The sequence below is a fragment of the Actinia tenebrosa genome, unplaced genomic scaffold, assembly GCF_029948245.1.
Source record: "Actinia tenebrosa isolate PJP-AT-01 unplaced genomic scaffold, QUT_ActTen_1.0 PGA_scaffold17__23_contigs__length_9995812, whole genome shotgun sequence".
Taxonomy (NCBI): domain Eukaryota; kingdom Metazoa; phylum Cnidaria; class Anthozoa; order Actiniaria; family Actiniidae; genus Actinia; species Actinia tenebrosa.
In genome coordinates this window covers 7,301,088-7,325,056 of record NW_028292577.1, presented here as the reverse complement: position 1 = coordinate 7,325,056, position 23,969 = coordinate 7,301,088, and the positions used below count along the sequence as shown (strand labels likewise).

At 38.5% G+C, this 23,969-nt stretch overlaps 4 protein-coding genes across 4 annotated transcripts; 3 read left to right on the top strand and 1 right to left on the bottom strand.

Moving 5' to 3' along the window:
* Positions 1–482: 482 nt before the first annotated feature.
* On the top strand, positions 483–6,178 carry LOC116288718 (uncharacterized). The gene is made up of 5 exons (XM_089031907.1): positions 483–1,203; positions 2,186–2,411; positions 2,990–3,274; positions 3,711–3,901; positions 4,905–6,178. Exons 1-5 carry the CDS (start codon positions 643–645, stop codon positions 5,706–5,708), a joined length of 2,067 nt encoding a protein of 688 aa, XP_088888033.1. The 5' UTR covers positions 483–642; the 3' UTR covers positions 5,709–6,178.
* Positions 6,179–7,914: 1,736 nt separating this feature from the next.
* Positions 7,915–12,744, top strand: LOC116288712 (uncharacterized). The gene has a single exon (XM_031695540.2). The coding sequence runs from the start codon at positions 8,708–8,710 to the stop codon at positions 11,861–11,863; it is 3,156 nt and encodes a 1,051-aa protein (XP_031551400.2). The 5' UTR covers positions 7,915–8,707; the 3' UTR covers positions 11,864–12,744.
* LOC116288714 (dynein intermediate chain 3, ciliary) lies at positions 12,434–19,823 on the bottom strand. Its single transcript, XM_031695542.2, is given in 14 exon segments — positions 12,434–12,823; positions 14,176–14,371; positions 14,922–15,013; positions 15,388–15,534; positions 15,871–16,006; positions 16,304–16,347; positions 16,461–16,514; positions 16,985–17,367; positions 17,710–17,823; positions 18,145–18,287; positions 18,469–18,587; positions 19,072–19,233; positions 19,621–19,707; positions 19,709–19,823. Coding segments are annotated over 14 exon segments (1,812 nt in total). The 5' UTR covers positions 19,805–19,823; the 3' UTR covers positions 12,434–12,784.
* Positions 19,824–20,496: 673 nt separating this feature from the next.
* On the top strand, positions 20,497–23,939 carry LOC116288710 (CDP-diacylglycerol--glycerol-3-phosphate 3-phosphatidyltransferase, mitochondrial). Its single transcript, XM_031695538.2, has 5 exons — positions 20,497–20,722; positions 20,796–20,873; positions 21,417–21,700; positions 22,245–22,771; positions 22,895–23,939. Exons 1-5 carry the CDS (start codon positions 20,636–20,638, stop codon positions 23,287–23,289), a joined length of 1,371 nt encoding a protein of 456 aa, XP_031551398.2. The 5' UTR covers positions 20,497–20,635; the 3' UTR covers positions 23,290–23,939.
* Positions 23,940–23,969: the final 30 nt, after the last annotated feature.

Genomic DNA, 23,969 nt, shown 5'->3' with positions numbered 1-23,969 from the left:
TCAGTTGTAACCAATGGGAAAAGAATGTTACACTTTTTTTACGAGAAAAATCGCTTGAAGAAACATAAAATAGTACATCTTGAATGCTTATCTTTTTAATGGATTTATGTGTACTTTCACTTGCTATGTGTCATCAGATTGGTGGGTGATGGGTGATGAGCATAAAAATTTTTGTCCTGATCACTTGGACGCCATATATAGCTTCAAATTATATCGATATCGTCAAACAACGTAGCTCTGGACTTACAAAAATTGGGGCCGGGCACGGCTAACTCAAAGATCGAAATGGGATTTAGCTCGTTAGATTTTTGCGGAAGGAGTAAAACTGATGCGATGCAGAGTCTGGCATCGCCGGGAATTGAGCCCAAGACCCAGGAGGTGCCGGTGATAGGCGAGGGGAACTACTGCTACGTCTCCCTTGGGCTCCCTGTGGTTTCACCAACAGCTGGACTTTGGATCCGACGAATAAGCGACGCATGGGCTGTAATGCCTTCAGTGTCCTTCGGTATGTTATATAATGAACTAATCCCTTTAATTAACTATCCTTGCACGAAAAGAAAACTGCATCTATCGAGATATTCAAGGGAATTCTTCTCGTGGTTTTTTTCCCAGTGCGCATAGTTTCCGCTGACCAGGCTTGAGATGGTTGTAACTTTAGTGTACCTGCTGACTGAAATATCAGGCGGGATGCACCGAGCTATTTCTAGAGTTTTGACCCAAAGAGCCCTTTCTTTACCGGGCTTTCGCTCAAGCTGTGCTGTCTCGAAGACCCATTTACAAAGTAATGGAGGTTTTTCGACTTCTGCTGCTGTTTTTAAGCTCAATCCAACCCAACTTAGAGAAGAATGGGGAAAACCTTCGTTCAATGTGGCGGACATGACTCGTCTCTTGGATCACGATAATCATGAGAAGAGGGTCAAATTTCGCAAGATTTTATCGGAGGATCCCCTCATGACGCCGAAATATAACATCTCGTTAGACGAGGAGAGGGATTTGGCGCTTAACCGATTGAAAAAGCTGTGTGACCAAGGTTTTATTTCAGTGTTGGATTTTAAAAACAATCCACTTTGGATTTTCGCTGCTCATGAAATGGCAGCAGTCGTGGATGCTGCTATGGCAACAAAGATGACAGTCCAGTTTAATTTGTTTGGTGGTACTATCTTGAAACTAGGAACAGAACGACATCATAACAAGCTTTTAAAGGTAATAAATGCTAGTAATATTAAAGTATAGAGTATCCTTTCATTTGTGTAAGAAGGACTTTCCCAGAGTATATGGGGAGAGGCAGTTATTTCTAGAGGATCAAGAAGGGAGATAAGATTATAGGACAGCTGCAGTTTTTTTCATTTCCTTTTGTCCTTTAACCTTCACTCCCGTTCACATGAAGGTGTATATATAAAGTTGGTGTTAATCCTTTCTCCATCAACGATTACTACGAAAAGCGATAGACAGTGACCAAAAATAAAAAAAGAAAGACTGCCGGCAGTTTAGTAATAACAGAGGTCATGCTACTCCTTACGCTCTTTGAAAACTTTTTGAATTTAATTTCAAGGGTGCTTGAAAATCTTTTAAGTTTTAGAATTTCAAACTCCTTGAAAAGTCTTTGAATTTATACTTAAAAGGATAATGTTCAGGGACATCATGTTTCTCGTCACCCAGACGTATGTAATAGTCAAAACAAGTTGAAATACATCTTTGGTTATTTAAAGCTTTTCACAGTTATATTTGAGGCTGCAAGATGATTGCAATGGCTATCAAAAGTCCAAAATAAGTTTAAATAACAAAATTAATGTTACTTCCTCATTATGAGATATACTAGCATGACTTGCTTTTGTATAAGTTTGCATTTTCATAAAACATTCTCTAAACCATAGCAACAGCTGATAATACTCCTTGAAAAATCTTTTTCTAATACTCCTTGAATATATTCACGATTTCGTATACATTTCCCTGGCACAAACCTGTAATAATTTAATTAGTTCAATATTTAGCAATTGGGATTCTTAAAAAAATAGTTTGAGTTTGACTATGTTTTCAAATAAGTCCATGTAATTTAAATTTATGGTATTTGTGCAGCAGGGTAATTTTGGATATTCATTTGACCTCTTTTTTTTAATTATTTTTATTTTTTATTATAAAGTTTTTTAACAGAAATGAAAACAAAAATAATTTGTTTTTACTTCAGGGTATTGATTCCCTTGAGGATGTCGGGTGTTTTGGGCTAACAGAACTGGGTTATGGTAACAACGCAATACAGATGGAAACAACCGCCACTTACGACAAGGAAACTAAAGAATTTGTTGTCCATACTCCCACCCCCCTGGCGCAGAAGTACTGGATTACAAATGGTGCTTGCCATGCACATCATATTATTGTGTTTTCTCAACTATACATTGACGGCATCAATCAAGGTATGTAGCAGTACCCCTATTACTGCTATTTTCATGAACATGCGAACTTTGAGTTGCGACTTACCAGTTGAAATTTGGTTTTTCACTGCCGCCAGTCAAAAATATGAAAGGTACCGACTGAATAGTTTTGATTGACGGCAGCAAAAAGAAAAATTTCAATGTGCCGTTTGCAACTAGCGAGTTCGCATGTTTATGGAAATAGCATTAAGAGAAGCACAGGTTATATACTTGGATGTTACCTGTAAAGTAAAGAATGCACGATGTCAACAGTGCAAACAGTTTTGAAAGTCCACAGACCTTCACTGCAATGCATGAATATTCAAAAAATCTACATGAAGCCAAGGCTAAAGCAAAGCAACAGAGAACAATTTCTTTCATAGTTCCCTGTACCATCTTGATTGGTAACCATGCTTTTGCATCGAAGGTCTCTAGCATTGCAAGCTCACCATTTGTCTCGCTTGGATGCAAAAGCATGGCTACCTTGCAAGATGGTGCAGGGAACTGTGGAGGGAACTAATTAAAACTGGGGTATTTTTACATTTTAAAAAATGTCTGATTTTTAATGTATTTTTACACAGGTATTCATGGGGTGTTGGTACCCATTCGAGACAAGAACCTCCAGGTAATCCCTGGTGTCCAGATCCATGACATGGGACACAAGATGGGTCTGAATGGTGTCGACAATGCCAAGTTCTTCTTTGACAATGTTCGCGTACCCAGAGAAAACCTGCTAAACGTGTACTCTGATGTTGCCGAGGATGGGACTTACACCACTAAAGTTGAAGGAAGCATTAGGAAGCGTTTCCTGACTGTTGCTGATCAACTTCTGGCTGGTCGTATCTGTATTGCTAGTATGTCTCAAGGTAGGTAGCAAACTATTGGATATAAAATGGTGGTGCTTGGGGTAATGTATGAAGTGGGTGGCAACAAACTATTGGGGGTAAAATGGTAATGGGGGGGGGGGGGAGGAATTTATGATGTACTGGCATTTTTACTGAGAGCCTCTTTCCATCCAGTTGTTCAAATGGGTACCAACAAACTATTGGGGATGAAAAAGCAATGGAGGGGGGATAGTGATGCACTTACATTCTTATTGAGTGCCTCTCTCCACCCAGGTGTAGAAATGGGTTACTATTAAATCGTTAGGAAGTAACCTGAAAAGATTCTACAGTATGGGGTAACCAGCAATGGACTAGTATACCATCGGGGGGAGGGGTGGTACTCATAGTCAATTGACCAACCTATTTACATCCTTGAATCTAAAAAAAGTCATACTAGCTCCCTTTCGTTGATCCAAAGGTGCAGCAAAGGCCTGTCTTGCCATTGCCATTCGTTATTCAGCTACCCGTCTGACCGTTGGTCCAGAAGGGAAATCCGACACTCCTATTCTCAAGTATCAGCTTCAACAACATGCCCTTATGCCGCTTCTTGCTGCTACATATGCCATGGATTTTGCACTACAGTATGTCAAAGATCGATGGGCTTTCCAGGTAATGTAATAGAAAAACGTTATATTTTACTCGCAATGCATTGTGGGATGCTAGTGGGTCCTACTCTGGGAGAGACCTAACAAACTCAATTCACATGTGATGCTGAGTCCAGGAATTCACCTTTTCGGTGCTAGCCCTCACGGGGTATAAATTGTTTTAGATTGTGTTACAGTCACCAAAAAGTTCGGACATTCTCAAATTTCCATACAAATGTACTGACTCTAAGTGAACTATTTACTTGGTTAATGTTTAGTAAGTTCTCTAAATACAAGTAAATAATCATTTTTCTAGCTTGATTGAAGCTTTTCTTACTGCTGTTAAGATAGCGAACTAAAGAAATCTACCTAAATTTTCTCTTTAAAGTCAGTGAATTTGTATGGAAATCTGAGAACGATGTCCGAACTTTTTGGTGACCATAACATAATGCCGAAAAGGTGAAATGAACCTGAGAACCCAGGGATTAGAGGCAAGAACACTACAGCTATGCCACCCTTAACGTCATCTGAGTTAGTTGTGACCTATTACTTTTATAAGTCCAGAGGTTGTTTCACTGCACAATAAGGGGCGAGGTCAAAACAATGGTCCGAAATAGGGACCCGATTTTATGAATTAAGGTGGTGGGTACTGGTACATACCCCCACCTCCCTCAGAGACCATTTCAAATGCTTCATACTGTGGGTCTGTAGTGGCAATTTCTGTACACAAATATGTTTTTTAGTATACATGCAGACAGACAGTCTGTGATTTGGCTTTTAGTTTTGGAGACATTTGGGGACAAAATCTAAGATTTCACTTACAGAGGTGGTGGGTACCGGGTAACACCACCCCTCCCCCTAAATCGGGTACCATGAGATGACAATTGTTTTGCCCTCATCTCTAAAATTGAAGCTTTACGTAGGGTTGAATTCTAGAGAAATAAATTATTGAGGGACTGAAGCTCTTTATCGTTTGGGTTTTGGTCAACCGAAGATCAGTATTGACTGCTGTTCAAATTCCATTCTAGAAAGAGGATGGGTCTGAACATGTAGAGGTAGTGATCATGTGCTGTGTCATCAAGGCATTGACCGGATGGAATGTGGCTGAGGCAGCTGCTATCAGTCGTGAAAGGTGTGGGGGTCAAGGGTACCTCTCTTGCAACCGATTTGGCAGTGGAATTGCAGGCTCACACTCCTCCATGACAGCAGAAGGGGACAACTCAGTCTTAATGCAGAAAGTTGCTTCAGAAAAACTAATGGTCCTTAAGCCATCCATAATCCAAGTTGCAGCAAGCTATTTACCTAGTTTTCTTACTCGAATGTTTAACCGTGTGGACCTGTACAACCGGAAGTCTCTCCACGCACTACTTGAGTCACGTGAGAAAGTTCTATTTTTAGAACTGGGGATGAAAATGATGCGGGCAGGAAAGAAAAACAGGTTTGACACCTGGATGTACAAAGAGCAAGATTTAGTCCAAGCTGCTGCACGTGCTTATGGCGAACGGCTTATTAGTGAGTGTTTTGGCAAAGCCATCGACAAGGCTGATCCAGGTTTACAAAGAGTCCTTGGCAAACTTCATCATCTTTATCAATTGTCAGTCATCAAGAGGGACCTTGGATATTTCACTACCTCTGGACTAATGTCAACTGGTAATGGTGCTAATGTTGGAAGGGTAGCTGCTGACCTGTGTCGGGAGGTGGCACCGCAGGCTCTTGCTCTCTGTGATGCATTTGGGATGTCAGATACAATGCTTAATGCTCCAATAGCCAGAGACTGGGTCAAGTACAACGAAGTTGATAACAAAGGAGAGGTTGAAGGAGTGGATTTTTGAATCTGATTCTCAAGACTCAATCATAGAACTTTAAGTTGATTATAAATATTTTCCCACTATTTTTAAACGGCTGCACTTGCCTTTTGAAATAAACCTTTCCAGCTTAGGTGTAGTGTTTTCCAACTTCAGTCCACGTTTCATTCCCTTGTGTATTATTTCTTTGTTTGAGTTGCTTCCATATTAGCTTATCTCCTTACATTATTCTTTTGAGTAAGGAAATAAATCATTCTCAAAAGAATGACACGTGGTCTGAATGAGGCCCAAAATGTTGCATCCGAACTGAATGGGTGTATTGAGGCATTCCGACCCGTTCGCAAGTGTTCACTCCAGTTCAAGACAGCTAATTTATACGACAATTTTACTGATTTAGAAGTTAATAATGGGGTGAGGGGAGGGTTGTGACCCCTATAACTCTCCCCTGGGTACCCCCCTGGATTTTTCATTGTAATTAAAATATATTTCCAGATTAAGATGTACTTTTTGTTTTCCATTACATGTAATCTCATTTAGATAGGCATTTAGATCGCTAGCGTACGTCATACTTGTGCACAGCGGTATCTTCGTAGCGCGAAATGAGCTTTACCATGCGTTTTGATGGTTTTATTTTTTCCTAGATTACACCTCTGCGGCATTTTTGTTAATAAAATGAAATAAGATCTCTATAGTAAACTCTGGGCATGTGGGGTTCGCTAAATTTGGGTTGAACTGTGAAACGTTTAGTGTTTCATCCATGTTTAGGTCTATCAACAGCAAGTCGACCTGGAATTTTTTTCTTATAGTTTTAATTGGCAGGCGCAATAGCTTATAAAAGGTGAGTAGATGATAATGATGATGTAGATATCTACGCTCGATATGACTGATTGCTCTAAATATTGAATTTAATTTCTTCGACTTTTTCATAAGTTTATAAGACCTTAGAGACTGTAAGAATCTCTTAAAATCGAGTTTCTTTTCTTTCTTTTCTTTCTTTTTTTTTTTTTTTCAATATTTTTCTTTTTATCTATTTATGGATGTTTCCCGTTCAATTTTGTAGGCTGTGTAAAGATCTCGAGAAGCGCTCTCAGTTCTCGGCAGAAGACGTGACGAATCATAGGCATGATTATAGCCAGCAGGTACTTGAATTACCTCATTATACTTCAAACTCCCCCAATATATCCCATCCTATACAGTGCAAGTCTCCGGTTTCATAACAAACGCTCCAGGCTTCCATTGATTGAGCGACATCATGTTTCCGAATGTTGCTATAGTAACCGAGCTAAGCACTTATGGAGAGGAAATGGAAAGGGGGAAGAGGGAAAAAGGATAGGAAACGAAGAAAAAGACACAGAAAAGTAGAGGAACAAGAAAGAAATATCATGGTTTGAAGCCTTATCGCTCGGGGATATATATTCTGGCGGTAATTTTACTTTATTTTTCGAAAAAAGAAAGAAATAGAAAGAATAAGAAACAACAAAAACGCCAATTTTTCCACTTAGTTTTCTTCTGTTGTTGTTTTCTTCTTCGTCATCTCCTTCATTTCATTCTCTTCTTTGTTTCATCCTAATCCTCATGGATTACTAATCGGGCTAACGACCTAGTGAATATAACCATAATTACTCCGGACCGTTGTTTACGTTGTCACTGAATAACTTATGATGATAATAATAACTTTTCTTATTTTCAAGATGTTTTTGTTTTCCTATAATAACTCCCACGACCAACAGAAACTTCATAATTTTCATAATCACCGCAACTTTCCCCGTAGCGTTTTTACTTTGCTCTTCTTTTTTTTTTCAGTCCAAAATATTTTTGGATATTTACGAATGTTGTCTTGTAGCTTTTAAAACTAATTCCGCTGTTCCCTGAGGCGATACCAGAGTAGCCATAGAACTCTTTGTCTTCAGTGTATTCAACTCTGAAATGAAGTGATGACGAAAGTGCCTTCCCGCCTCTAAGTAACGCAGGTCGCCTAGTAACGCTATAGTCTTTGGCAAACACTGTTTCATTACTTGACGCGACAAACAGCATTTGTAACATTGTATATTTTTATAAATTATATAGCATTTGGAATCGGCATTGACATACATTGGAAATTCTAGAATTTTCTAGCCCCCAAAAAAGTTGAACTAGCATGATATTTCGTCGACATCTAATAAGATATATGGCTCAAGGCATTATTTATTGCTAAGTGGCGTCTGAGTTTTTTTCGCGTTTTTGGGGATATGTTTTAATATATCACTTCGAAGTCCATAGCAGGTGATCTAAGAACCAATGAGGACCATTCATTTTGGACTTTATGTAAATAGAAATTCGGAACTCAAAGTTAGATGATTTTTAATATAGTCTCTATGAGATTTAAAACGAGAAGTTCTCGTGTGTGGAAAAAAGCCAGATACTACAGACTTCGAGGAAAAAAGGCCAAGAATCATTAAAACTATTACCTTTCCTAGTACCTATGATACGACATGGTGGTCGTATGACTTCTAAACTTCACAGAAGCTTTTAGCAGCCTAAATTCAAACGGAGATGCCAGTGAAGGACTTCCATAACGACAAAAGAAAACAAGAGAATGCTGTCCTTGTTATCTTAAAGAACCAAATATTTCAAGCAGATTTTGGGAAGAGGAACTGCTAATTCTATTCCGTTCAGTGAATCTTATTTCCTGCTGTGTTATTATTTTACCACAGGATTTTTCATGGATTTGTTTACCTTGAAACATCGAAAAGATACTCCACGTATTTTAAACACAAAGTGCAATCTTTAACTTAAAATACCTTGTGTTTACTCAATTGGAATCGAATGGAAACTCAAGTCGACTATAGATCCTTGATCGTTAACTAAAGCTATAAATCTTGAACTCGGTAATTTGGCAATTAGCAATATTTTTTTAAAGTTGGCAAGTACTGGGTCGCTAAGAACCCCGCAAGGCGAGCTGAGTTTATTGATAGCATTTGTTCGCCACGTTTCAACTGTTTATTTTTTGAAGTCCTTCATCTTCTGAAGGGCTAAAGCTTGTGGAAATGGGATGTGGAAGCTCAAAATCACTAACATCGTCAGCTATCACGACTCCTCCAGAGAAAAAACCTTTAAAGTCGAACCAAAAGGTCATTTCAAATAGCCAGCGAAGGTTATGGAAACAACCAAGTTTGGAAATGAGGCTTCTGCAGCCTTTAGAAGAAGAAGAAGTCTCCGTACCCTCGACTCTGAGAAGCCCGACTCAAATACGAACGTTTCACATCGGCGACCGTGTTCATGTACGTGGCTATGTAGGGACGGTGAAGTTCACTGGCGCGACCGAGTTGGGGCAGGGAGATTGGATTGGTATAGAAATGGATAAGGAAATCGATCAGGGGCATAATGGTAGCTACGAAGGCATACAGTATTTCATATGTCATCCGAAACGAGGAGTTTTCGCTCGTTCGACGACGGTTTTTCCGCTCGACGAATCTGATCAAAATTACAATTCGAAAACAACAATGAAGATCGCTGCACAAACAGTCGTATTTATTCAAACAAATATTCGTCGCTATTTGAAAGGAATCTACGAGAAAAAACTGGAACTTGGACAAGATATTGAAAGAATGATCGACAAAAATGTTCGTAGTACTCCGGAAAGTGCAATGGCGAGTATCGAGAGTCTAAGTAGTTTCTTGACAGAGCCATGGGAGTGTGTGCAAAGGAATAAAGCCTTTGCTATCTATCGTTGGGTTACTTTGTACATCTCCTTCGATTCCAACGGGCATTTCGGTAAGGAAAACATGTTGGCATGCGATGCAGAAAGCGTACTGGAAAACAGAGCGTCGGTCTCCGAAGGGTTTGCTAATCTATTTGAAGCTCTCTGCTCTGCATCTAGTATCCCAACGCGAACTGTCCATGGTATCACAAAGGGATACGGATACAAAGTAGGGGAGAGTATACTGGACGTACAAGGCAGGCACGTGTGGAATGTGATTCGTGTTGGCGGACAGTGGTTCATTTGTGATTGTACTTTAGGCTCGGGGTACTTTGGTGACGATATGATGTTTCACAAAGCACCAAACGTTGAGAGTTTCATGGTGCCACCAGACCTGGCAATAACGGATCATTTTCCAGACGAAGAAAAATGGCAGCTCCTTGACAGAGCCATCAGTAAGGACACCTTCGAGGAACTCGCTGTTCCTTCGGCTACTCTATACAACAGTGGAGTCCGACTAGAGAGCCACAAGACCTGTCGACACACCATTGATACCGACAACATTGTCATATATTTTATTTCTCCTGCCAAGCACATCTTAAAAGGATTCTTAAAAGATGCTTCCGGGAATTCTCTAGGGCCAAGAAATCTCGTTCAAATGATGTCACTAGAGTCTGGCAAGACAAGGCTACAAGCCTATTTTCCAGAACCTGGTGATTATATATTGGAAGTTTGTGTTTTGGGGTCACGGGGCGAGTGGAAAAAAGGAGTAGAATATAGAATCAACACAACTGATGGCATTGGGCACAACACTGGTGGATTCCCAAGCGTTGCGACACAGTTTTACTCTCTTGGATTTGAGCTCGAAAAACCCACACAGAACATCGAATCTGACAACGGAAGAGTGTTGGTCTACATTAGTTATTACAAGAACGAGTTCACGAATCTCAAGGCCAAGCTTTCTCGGCTGTCGTGTATTCCTGAATCCACTGAACTCAAAGAGGACGTACAAGACACTTGTTTATGTTTTGTAGAAAAAAGAGGACAAATTTTTAAAATCAAAGTTCATGTTCCACAGATGGGAAGCTATAAGCTTGATATCTACGGTGAGCGACCCAAACTTTCCCAAGGACAGTATCTGTGCACGTATTTCATCAATGCCTTCAGCGGTGTCATCCCAGTACCAGGCTTTCCTCAAGTCTCGGACACCTTCAGATCGCTGGGAATCCAACTCGTCGACAAACATGAAAATTTCGAGGTTCAAGATGGCAAAGCCTCAATCACCTTGCGACATCCCAAGAATATCCGTCTCCAAGCCGTTCTCAAGAAAGGAGAAGAAGAATACTCCGATATGTGTTTTACGGGAGAGTATGATGAAGAGAAGAGTGAGAGTACCGTCCTTGTCCATACTCCAGATTCAGGGATTTTCAAAGTCGAAATCTTTGGGAGACAAGAAGGAAAGAAAGACAGAGAAACTCTCTGTTCCTATGTGACTAAATCCCTCAAGGCAGCAAACGAAAACCCGGGGTTCCCACGGCTCTCAGACGCCTTCTTTTCGTGGGGTTTGACTTTAGTAGAACCGCTTCAGAACATAAGCACTAGAAATGGAAGAACCGTTATCTTGATGAAGACTTCTAAGAATGTTGACATTTTTTGCAAGCTGATTGGGGAAGACAAGAAGAACATTCCAGGGATGTGTATTACTAAAGAGACGGATAATGGAAGGGAAATCGCTATAAACACTCCCACACCGGGGATTTTCAAACTGAACATTCTTGGACGAAGAGGCAAGAAAATTAAGAAGGTTTTATTGGCGTCGTATAAGATTAAATCCCACAGCGCGCCGTCTGAAAATCCTGGATTTCCAGAGCTAACGGACATGTTTAGAAAGTGGAAACTTAGACTTGTCGATCAGTTTGAGAATATCTCTACGGATACTGGACGTGCATCAATCACTATCGAGACTCCTGGAAGTATTCTTTTAAGTTCAACTTTAAGACAAAACGAAGAAGATCTGCCAAGTGACTTATGCTTTGCGGAAAGAAGCGGTGGACAGACTAAGGTATCTGTTCACACCCCAGAAGCAGGGCTTTATCAGCTGGACGTTTATGGTCGTGAAGGTCCTGGCTCCAAGCCCGAGTTACTTTGTAAATATTCAGTGTTTAGCTGTAGGGGACTTGGAGAACGAGCTGGATTTCCCCATCTCGATGAGTCTTTCAGGCTATGGGGCTTAAGACTGGAAAGTAATCGAGAGAACATCGCAGTCTATGATGGGTCTGTTGTCATAACATTCCTGAATCCAAACGGAGTAGAACTGAGAGCAGAATTGTTGGACGATTCCGAGGAGAAGCTACCGACTGTCAAAGAAGAGAAGATGGAAGAACGAATGGTTTATCAATGTTCTTTACCCAAGAAAGGACGATACATATTTAGGTTATTAGGAACCAATATCTCCGGTTCAAAACACATGAAATTCTTGTGTTCTTACAAGATATTTTATTAGGTTTACTATGCGTTATGGGGCCGGTATTTATTGCGGTATTTAAATTTTTTCAAGGTTATTCTAAATAACCTAGAATAAAATCGGGTAGAAGGCCGTGTTTAGTTAAACGGAATTTTAGAAAATCGGAAATGGAGTGTCATCTTGCATTAGTCGAATGACTCGTAAAAAGATAAATGCACACTTCTGTACGTAGTGTCGTACTGTGCAAAGGTGCGCATTTAGGAATTGTCTTTGCCTAAAAAATTTGGAAGCCCCTCAAATTTATATAATTATTCAAATTGCCCAAGAGCCGCGCGACAAAATACTGAAGCGCGCGCAATTCGCGATTTGTATATTAAGATTAACACGAAAAAAAGGTAATATTGTGAATACGGAAAATTGAATACTACCGCGCCATTACCTGAATAATCTAGGTAAGATTAAAGACATATATTCTGTATTTATACAAGACATATTGAGTACAAATACCCTCGCTGAGTTAATACTCAATATACTTTGTCTTGCAGTATTCATTTTTCGCGGGGCAACCTTTTTTTTAGAAAAGCTGTAATTAATAAATACAAACTGTAATTAGATTTGAGATATATTTTTCATTTCAATTGTAAAATTTCTTTCTTTTACAAGAATAAAGTTAGAACCACGCAAAAACAGAATGCGTGCAAGAGTACATGAACAGATAGTGCATATTAGTAAATAAATATTGCACCATCATGTAGCATGAAACACGTTCACCTAGCTCTAAAACACAACTATTTACATAAGTCTCAGACTGCCTTAGAGGTGGTCAATACTCGTCTTTACCTAAGCAATCTCCTAGGCATATTTACAAGCAGGGTTTTTTTGTGCAATTAAAATGTAGAGAAATGGTTTCTTTAACACTCGCCGTAACCGTGGAATTAGATTCTCGTATTGTTGAGATTATTATTCCGGTTTTTCTGATGGTGGTTGCTCATCTGGCACCTGACAAATAGAGACATGTATTTGAGAAGTCTGAAGGACGGGTATATTGTATGAGGAGTGAATGAAAAGAGGAGGGGAGGGGAGGGGAGGGAAGGTTTAGCAAGAACGGGGGTGGGAGTAGAGTAAATAAATGAAAAGACGAGAAGTGACAAAAAGTAGAAATCAGAGAAAGTCTGAGTTTAACTAAAACAGTTGATAGATAGATAATTTGTAACACCGTATGGTATGTAAAAATGAAACTGACGTTTCGGACGTTGGTCCTTCATCGGAGTAAACCAGAGTAATCGAGTAAATCGGAGTAATCTGAGTTTAACTAGATTACGGAAGGTCGTGGAATCTAATCCTGCCATCTGGAACTCAGATAAATAAGTTTTTTAAGAATGGAAATAGAAAGAAAGGAAAGAAAAAGCTACATACGGTGTAAACAAAACGAATTAAGAAATAATAGAATAGATAAGTGAAAATGATTTAAGAAGAAAGGAGAGGAAGACACTGAAAATAAGAGAAAAACTTAATTGAGATGTAAAGGTCAAGATCCATTTTTCCCTTTTACTATGATTTTAACCAAAATTTTTCAAATTAATGAAAAGTAAAATCAACTCATAATGGTTAATGAACGACAATCTACGCACAACAATAAATCGTAAAACTAATTTCTCTTTGTCACTCGGTTGCCTGGGGTTTGGAAAGGGATTTTCAACAACGTGTTACTATAACGACGGGTCCAATTCCTAAATGGAGTAAGTGTTTTTTTTATCATATTTACAATGTAGCGCGAAACTGGTGAGTTATTAGTTTCGTATTAGTAGATGTTTGAATTCATTAAAGTTGTGTTTGCACAGAAGTTTGGTTTACGACATGAGCACGATGTGCCCATTACAGATGCTGTCGTATTGATGAATAGCGTTTACCACGGATGACGTCACAATTGTGTATGAATGAATTGAAATGCGGACAAGCCCAGCGCACATGTTAATATATTACAACAATGTTGTTTTGTTGCCTTTTTGTTTCCAATCCATGGAAAAACTATGAGTTCATGACACATATTAATCTTTTTTTTTTCTTGTAACCGAAGTATGTTTGTCCACAAATCATTCCCACAAGGCTTTGCGATATCTATTTTAAGTAACCGTGGAAAACGCTATAGAGCGTTTTCACGTGACGTCACAGCGGCCATTATGGGGTACCAAAACAATACATTTTCTATCCTCCGGGAATTGAACTCTATTTTTATGCAAATATTGTGCAGAAAGTTTCTATCGTTTATGGCTGCCTTCTCACGTGAGTGAAAACGCTCTATTGCATTGTTGCATCATAGTGATTCAAACCGCCTTGCTTTCATTACTTACCTCGCCATTTTGATATTCCTCATGTGTGGTCCCTTCCTGTGCAATAGCTTGTTTCACCTCTGAGATTACAGCATTCCTCTTCGCTTCTGCTTCGTCTCGGGCTTTCTTTTCCGTCTCTATTATGGAAAAGAAATCCCTCTCTGCCTTGGCTATCATGTCTTCTTCTTCCTCATCTTCATGCTTTTCTTCGTTTTCCCTGGATAATAATTACATTTATTTATATTATCAATATTTTTAAAATAATGTTTTAACATCAACATTTTTAATCGAATCTAATTCCTCTGTATTTTTGCAAATGTAGTTGCATTATCTTGATATTTATTCTTAAAAATTCAATAAAATGTTTTTGTCTTGTAGTTGCATTTTAATATTACTTCTTCTCATTTTCGTCGATTTTAAACATTGTAAAGCGCTGTTGAACTCTACGGAATTGGCGCTCAATAAATCATTATTATTATTATCATAAAAACTACAGAAGCATAGAGAGCTTTTCGTATGACTGGGAAACTGTGCTGATGAACATTGAAAAGGCTTCCCATTGTCTTCCAGTATCTCATGCAATCATAACGCGTAGCTACGGTTACGGAAGGATACAGCACGGCTACATTGCGGCTACGAATTTTCCGTATCGTTTTTCACTCGCACGAAAACCGTTCTATTTCTATGCCTAGCAAACATGGAGGTAATTTGAGAGTCAAATCCCCCCACCCCTCCCCTCTAGTACGAAATGGTTTGGTTCTACTAACTTATCCTGTGAACTCTTTGAGCGCTCTTTAAGACGCATCTCTCTGTGTCTTGTCTCCAGGATCTTCTCTCGCTTTGTTTCACGTTCAAACATCTATGGAAAAAAACAAGGATTGTATGAAAATTACAGTAATTTTCTTATCAATGGGAAAAGCGAAATGATTAACCAATAATCCCAGATGGCGGAAAAATCTTGGTTTCGAGGAAGAGAAAAAAAGAAGTCTAGTTTCTGACTGAGGCAAGGTATGCGGTTCGAAATGGAGAACCCAGAGTCAAAGAAAGTTGCAATCCGAGAAAAGGAATCTGAGATGGAGTTTAAGATGAAAAGTTGGAATCCGGTATCCGCATGACATGTATAGAAAAATGGAGCAACCAAAACAAATCTTTCACCTTGGCGATTCTTTATATTGCATAAAATCAGGGTGATGATAGGAGGATTTAGGAGATTTAAGTTGGATTAGTGCTTACCGCGTTAACTGAAGACTTTTCGTTTCTTTGCATGGTACAAAGGCCATCAGACAGCTCCAAGAGAGTGACAGTACCAGAATGAGATCCACAAGCAACGAGTCTGCCCTGGTCTTGCACTCGCATTGAGTTAAGGGTTTCGTCACATACCTAGTGTATTGATTATGGTAAAGTGTCATTGGTTTGAACACCATGAATGCTATCATTCATTTATGTATCATCAGTCATATTACTGATGTCATCAGCACCATGAACAACACGCTCACCACCACCGCCACAATCATCAGCATCATCACCATCATTATGACTACTATCGCTGGTTATTGGTCATCATCAACATCAATTACAACACCATCCATACTACCATCACGAACATTATTCAATACTCTCGTCCGAAGAGGAGTTAAAAGGAGACTCTGCTCGCAGGGTAAATCAATCTATTGTATTGTAATGAAACTTAATATGTTTTTACATTGGCAATAATACCTGTATGGTAAGGGTAGGTTCATTCTGTTTGAAGAGATAATCCCAGACATCTAGTGTACCATCCATCTTAGAGGTGAAGAAGACAGCAGGTCTGACTGGACTCCAACACCCATCTGTCATGTACGACAAGTGTTGCCTGTACACAAACAATACCAAAATGAAATTCCTGGTTCTCAATAGACAGCATCAAAACAAGATACATCAAAATTCTAATAGAGTTTTTAAGTGTGAAGTCAATCAAATGGAAAAACGACTTCTGGGTCTAAAACAAAAAGATCTTTCTTGCTTTTTTCATGTACAGGATTTGTTGTCCAAAGTTCTATTTGTTTCAGGTGGAGGTTAAATGATTGTTCTTTTTTTTTGCATTATTTTAGTGGTCTTGGTGAGCAGTTTGACCCAGGAATACATCATGGTTTTAAAGCTCTATACTTACTTTGTCCACATTATTGAGGATTCTCTCAAGTCTTCTGACCAAATCTGATATGAATAAAAAAGTCAAGTCAATAGAGGAACAAATGAAGGAATGGAAAGGTGGGTGGGTGGATGGATAGATTGATAGAGAGATAGATGTCCAAAATGCTCCTACATACCCTTGCTGTCCAGTCTCCAATTGTCAAGAAGTTCTTTGGGAAGAATGGATTGCGCTAGACAAATAAAAATAATATATTTTTATAACATGATCATAGTTTTGTGTTCAGGAACAGACTAAAACCCTCTACCTTCCGACTTCCAGATCACTACAAAGAAAACTGTAGTTCAAGACTAGGTTTTAAACATTATTATAAAGTAACTGTTATGAATCTCGTGTTCTGATTGGTTGAGAGTGTGTGCTTTATGAGAGCACACAGCACGCACATGCACTTTCAGTTGCATCATTCTTATCCAAAAAAATTTATTATTGTTATTGTAATTTGTATCTTATAAAAGAAATAAAAAACTTGCTGTGCTGTGTGGAGTTATAAAGCACTTGGGAAGTGTTGAGAAGTACTTTGATATGCATTGTGCTTCTGCTAACATTTCTCTTGTGTTCTGCCAATCCCCATGTGCTTTATAACTACACACAGCATGCACGCACGTTCTCTATTTCTTCAATATAACCTTCATGGTTTATTACCTGAACAGCATATACTGGTCCATAATGCTGTGAATATGTAGCCACAATCTTTTCTGCTGGTGTCTTGGCCTTACGATTACAAGACAGTACTGACCCTTGCTCTGTTCCAACCATGAACTTTGTTGGCATAGTTGGTTCATACTCTAGGGCTACCCCTCCCAGGCATCGGGAATCTTTCTTGTTCGGTGCCAGTGCAAGAGACTCTGTTGGCTCACCAAGTTTACGGATGTCCCACCACAGTACCTGTCCATCAGTACTGGTGGAGAAGCACTCTGTGCCTGTCTTGGATTGCAGGAATAATGTCTTGTAAAGAGGGTCTCGGTGGCTTTTTTCAATTTTTGTCATCTCTACTGGGTGGGAACCTTTTCTTGTGTCCCAGAATCCTGCCAAGTACAAAAACGTTTAAATTAAATTATATAATGTTACCATCATCATCATTACAATTATTCCCATCATCATCAATACAATCAATACCATCATCAAATGATTATCACCATCATCACAATCATCATCATCATAATCAACACCATCATTGCATGATCTCCACCATCACTATCACTATCTTCAAAATCATCACCATTAGCATCAGCACATCAGCATCAGCACATCATCACAATGACCACCATCATCATCACCAGCATTAGTCCTTAAGAATATAACTAGACCACCATGTTACTCTATTCCAGAAATGATTGTTGATTATGAGGCAACAGAGTGTTCCTTACCAAGCTGACCATTATAGCAACCACCAACAAGAATATGAGGATCTTTAGGGTTATACTCCAGACACACTAAAGGAGACACTGGCTTTAGTGCTAATTCAGGTTTGTTGGGATTTTCTACGAAAAGAAAAAACAATCATTAGAATGTTATGTTTCATGTGGCTTGATCACACTTGATGTTTTTTACAAAATTAAACACTTATTTCACTTGATGTCATTTCCTGTCTGGTGCAGAATGTTCATCAGCTGAATCTAAAGTTTTCAATAGCATTCTTTCTGGATAACAACACATGGTGGTCAGTGTTTGAACACCATTTGGAGCAGATACTGAGATTCAAAGACTTTTATCAGCCGTTCAAAAACCCACCGATAAAAACAAAGTGAAGTTCAACTTTCAAATGAAGATATTACTATACTGTTGTTTTGTCTAATCATTACCAATGTCCCATATATATGAATCCATGCACATCTCTCCAGAAGATTTCTGAAACTCCAGAATGGAGTATGCAACAGCCAGCTTTTGGGTGCCATCAGGATACCAGGATAGACTAGTTGCTGTTCTTTTCATCTCATTAGGATCTCTAAAAAATATGGAAAAATGATATATACTATACACTATACCAATGAAAAATCCTGCTAAATTCTATTTCAATTTCTAAGTTAGCCATGCTCTAAGTTAATTAGGATCAGGGTGAAGGCTTGATAAAATTAAAATTTGATTTGATACAATCTCTTTCTTTGCAGTATTTCCTATTTTTTTACCTGAAAACATTGATAGTCTTGGCTGAAGGGGGTTCACCAGTTATATCAACCTCTACCTCAGCAAAATACTCTTCATAGATGTCAATAGCATTATTCTGTTTAATACAGTGCTCCATTACCTGGTGATAAACAAAGTATACATGTGTAGTCAACTACTTATAAGATTGTATCAAAGCTTAATCTATGGGTGGGTTGTGGGGGGGAGGGGGTGGGGGGGTGGATGCCTTTTGTGCAACTGACCATGAGGAGGGCATTTAAAATGAGCTGCAGCGGAGCAGCAGATGAAATGGACAAGGGAGGGGACAGTGAGGTGAGGTGTGTGCGACTGAGCAGGAGATGAGAGGGTAGAGGTGGAGAAGTTGTGCAAAGGTAAGTGAATAGAGGTGAGGTGAGATACATGTGCAGAGGTGTGAATATGAGTATGTTCTATGGCACAGGTGTGGCATACAATTTTGCGCTTTCTATGGAGTTTTGAAACAAGGCAGGCCAAATCTTCTTACAACTTAGCTAGGTGTTTGCTTAACCCTCTTGATATACACAAACACACTTACAATTATTGATGTGGCAATTCATAAAAGATAAGCGTTTGAATAATGTACTCACATTCCCAAGTTGTTGTATGGTATTCATGTATACTTCCTCTTTTTCTACTTTCTTTCTATATCTAATAGTCTGCTCTACTTCTGCAGGGTTGACATCTTTTGGCCATCCTCCTTCAACATGGTTTATTCCATGTACATCTGTTTCAAAGCGTTCAGTGTTCACCTGTTTAATTTATTACAGTAACAGACAGCATCTATTAACATATTGCCATAAACATAGTTACACCAATACTTCTATAAAGTTTTGGAACTTCAGATTTTGCAGGATGATGTGGTCTACAAATAACTGCAAATAATTCAGCTTTTTAATGGATGAATTATCATTGAAAAGCTATGAATGGCACCCATCAGCTACAAATGATTTCCTGATGAAGTCACCAAGCTTGAGGTTGTTGCTAATTAGATGGACATAAAAGTGTGCAAGGGATTCTGGTAGTTGTAGTAATTGACTCTATAATGCATATGGCCTAATTACCACCCATATTTTACATGATACCACCCATATTTACATAATAGCAGACAAAATCAGTTCTTAATCCTACTCCCTTACCTCATGTTCAGACATTTCTTGGACACACTGCATCCCAGTGTCGCAGGGATTTTTTTCCACATAATCCTGCAACATCTTCTCATCAGGGAGAAATGTCAACATGTAATTCTGCCTGTCGATCAGAGAAGTTGCACTGTCGACCAAACTCATTGCGCTTCTTTGTGTATACGTATACTATCTCCATGGCTGGTTGAAGGCTTTCTATGCCTGAAATAAAGTAAGTTTACATTAAATTATTGATAATTATTATATAATTAATTAGTTTTTAAACGTTGATGGAATGGAATTTCTGCGACAGATGAAAAATAGCATAAAATCAATTCAAATTTAACAAAATTAAGAAGATCTAAGTTTTTGATAAGCTTATTTTATTTTTGTACAATTAACCTTACAAATCCATGAAAAGATCTTTAGTTCATGCACGCAGTCAAAAATCGCTCAAATAAATGTGAACAGCTTCTGATTTGAGAGCACTCATGATTTTCTTTTTAACGTTTTTAAAAATAACATCGAAGCGATAATAAAATATAAAAATGGCAATGGATTTGCAGGAGTCAAGAAAGAAGATATTTCAAGGTAAACAGAAACTAAATCAACATTTTAAGACTTTTTCGAGCTTAAAATATACAATTAATTCACATTAATACTTACCTTAGATATCCTTTTATATCCTTACACCATAAAATACCTAAAATTCTCACTAAATAGAGAAATTTCACAAGAAAATTTCAAGCAAGTTTGAAACTTTATTCCTGTAAAAAAACAAAATGGCTGAATGTTGTCATAGTAACACTAAAAGGCCTGGTCATTTAGGTGTCTACAGCGATTTTTACCGGTCAGCTGTTTCCGCCAACAAAACAAAATGGCGGCCAAGAATGTCATATTTTTGGGCTCACTATTTTTTCCCAGATTAGCGAAAGATTCCCATACATACAACCGACATTTTGCCACAGCATTAAGGCATAGTTGTTCTAGCTCAAGTTCTTCTAATTCCCCAAAAGACATAGTCGAATGGATGAGAAATTATGGTCCGGTCTTTAGGGTTCGTAGTGACGCAATTTCAGTGCTTGATGGACCGACACAATTTTATGAAAGGTTTACGGTAAGCAGGCATATGTCGGTATTGAATATTCCTTCAATTATTTATTTGACTAAGGTGAGAAATTTTCTTGTAGTCCAACATCTCTTCATCTAAACGACGGATTGTCATTGCGTCTTTGTACTTGGGCACAGGTGATTTGGAAAAGCAGTTGGTAGGTTCACTAAAATTTCTTAAATTATTTTACATAGTGCGCTACCTGTTAAGGAACCCGTTGTTATTTAGAGAAGAGGGCTGGTATAAAATTAGGTATGCAATGTTTTCTTTTTCCTGACCACCCTTTTTGTGATCCACATTTTTTTAGCCCTCAGACCCTTGCCCCCTCCCCCTTCCCCCCTCAAAAAAAAAATCCTACAGATTTAATTGAATAAATATGCATGGCCCCTTTTTCTCCCAGCATAAAAAGTAATGACCCACCCCCTATTTGCACCAGCACCTACCCCCTATAATCTAAATAACGAGTGATCTCTAAGTGGCTATTTTGGTGCTATAGAGGCTTTGGAGGCACAACTATAGAGTTTTCCCCCAGGGAAACTGAATTCTTTCTCATGTAAATCAGATTAGACTAGATTCAAATGTTTCTCTGCCATCGCATGATGGTAATGATGTTGATGATGATGGTGGTGGTGATGACGAAGATGTCGATAATGATTATGACGATGAATTAAAGCCCAGTTTTATTAACATTTTGTGCTAGGTCAAATGCATACATGACGTTGTTAGAAAATCATCAAAGGCTGGAGACCAAATCAAAGTTGAAATTCTTTTGGAGCACACTCGTGGATCAAGAGGTGTAATAAACTCCAGAACTATGCTTCTTCCCCTTTTACAAGAATTCAGTGAATCTGTTAGTGTTGCTTTATATCATACACCAGAGTTGAGAGGAATCAAGAAGATGGTTCTGCCTCAAAGATTCAATGAGACCGTTGCTCTGACTCACCTTAAAGTGTATCTTACTGACGACACTGTTATCATGAGTGGGTAAGTACATTCTTAAGGTAATTAATGTGGAAATGTGGGTTCCCTGTGGCTTAATGGTTAGAGCACCTGACAGAGGTAGTCTTAAAGAGGCGGTATCTAGCTTGATTTTCGTATCCTAAAAATCTTGCGTACTGATTGGTAGCATGAGTGGGCGGTATTTACTATTCCTGAATGTGGGCCAGTTCCTGGGTACTTATGCCGTGTGCATGTGTACTCAAAAGATAACAGATTGTTAAACAACAAAAGAAATTTTAAACAAAGTGGAAAAGTAAGTGGGGGAAAAAGCTGGTTCGGATAGGTCTTGGCATTGAAAAACTGTATATTCAAGATCTTGGACATTCGTTTTTCTTATCCGGACCTCTTGGCTGGTAAATAACCTCAATGTCTTAGCACTGATAAAAGTCCTTTGATTAAGAAGGGTAATGCTCAAACTACTGACTATTTTATAGCCAACAAAAATAACATAAGATACAACATGCAAGAAAGTGAGTAAAATGCATGATGATTGATGATAGAATTAAATTAAGCATTTTTTATATTCAAGTGCCAATCTAAGCCATGACTACTTTACAAACCGTCAAGATCGGTACATTGAGATCAAGGACTCTCCAGAAGTTGCTGACTTCTTCCACCAACTTATCTCCACTGTCAAGACATTTTCACTTCAGTTGAATGGAAGCAACACCACAACGTTGCATTCAAATTTTGCCTTTCATCCAACACAAGATACAGACGGAGGGAAACAGTTTGTTAGTGAAGCTTCAAAACGATTACTTCAGTTTTTAGATAAGACTAAAAATGAGCAAGTAAAACCTGTTTCTGCAGAGGATGATTCTCAAACTTGGGTTGTTCCACTGGTACAAATGTTCCCCTATGGAGTACGGCAAGATGAAATTGTTACCTCAGAACTTCTCGCTAGTTTACCCAAAGAAAGTACTCTTCTTTTAGCATCTGGATACTTCAACTTGACTTCAGACTACATCAATTTGATTTTGAATTCCAAGGCATATTGTGAAATACTCACTGCACATCCAACTGTTAATGGATTTTACAAGGCTAAAGGAGTTGCTGGTAAGAATAATATGAAATTTGTATTGACTCGGGTGGAGTTGGAAAAAGCACAGGCATTGCTGGGGTATAAAAAATTAAAGTGTGTTGTTTTTGCTAGGCCTAAAGCTTTTTCCTTCTTACCAGGTGGAATTCCTCATGCTTATACATATATCGCAAAGGCATTCTTCAACCTTGTCAATCAACACAAACAAAATGACCGAATAACAATCCAAGAATATCAGCGAAACAAATGGACATTCCATGTCAAAGGTCTCTGGTACTACCCACCCAACTCTCCCCTCCCTTGTCTTACTCTCATCGGCTCGCCAAATTTTGGTCATAGGTCAGTATTTAGAGACTTAGAAGCACAGGTTGCCATAGTAACTGAAGATGAAAAACTTCAACAACAATTTCACAATGAGCAGAAACAGTTCTATTCATGTGCAAAGAGAGTCACAATTGAAACATTTACCAACCAAGACCGCAGGGTACCCCTGTGGGTGCGAATTGTCACTCAATTTATTCACAAATTTTTGTGACGTACCTAGCAATAATATTTTTTATTAACAAGAATGTAAAAATTCACCAATGTTACAAATGTATATTATTTAACAATTGCATTTTTATGGGATCTTATTTTTGTTAGTCTAATTTGCAATGTAAACTTTTCATCATGAAAGAAATATTTATTCAAGCGAATTACCTACAGTATTTATATTTTCAATGAATGAATATATACCACTTGATCCATCATTGGATTCTCTCTCTGTGGGAATTAGGAACAAAAATCTCAACCTTTCTGTCTCCAAATTTAATCCCAACGTAAGATGAGCTTCACTAGGGTTTTATATGTAGTGTCATTCAACAGGATATTTACTAATAATTGATAATAATTTTCACATCAGTTTTTAACGAACAACCCTTCACTGCACTGTGCACTCAAAACGTTAAAGACTCATTACAATCATTCCCACACGCACTATATTTGTTTAAATGATGTGAAGTAGTAAATTGTAGAGAACAATTTTGAAATCTTGATACCTTTACTTGGTCATCTTTCCAATAGACCCCTTGCACGTGACGTCAAAGCAGCTCAAATTTGGAGGCAAAACATAACTATCGTTATGTCCTTCAAACTGAGCTGCATTCTGGCGTATTGCAAGGGGTCTATTAAGAAAATAATGAGTTTGTTACGACAAAAGAATGTTTGGGGGAAATG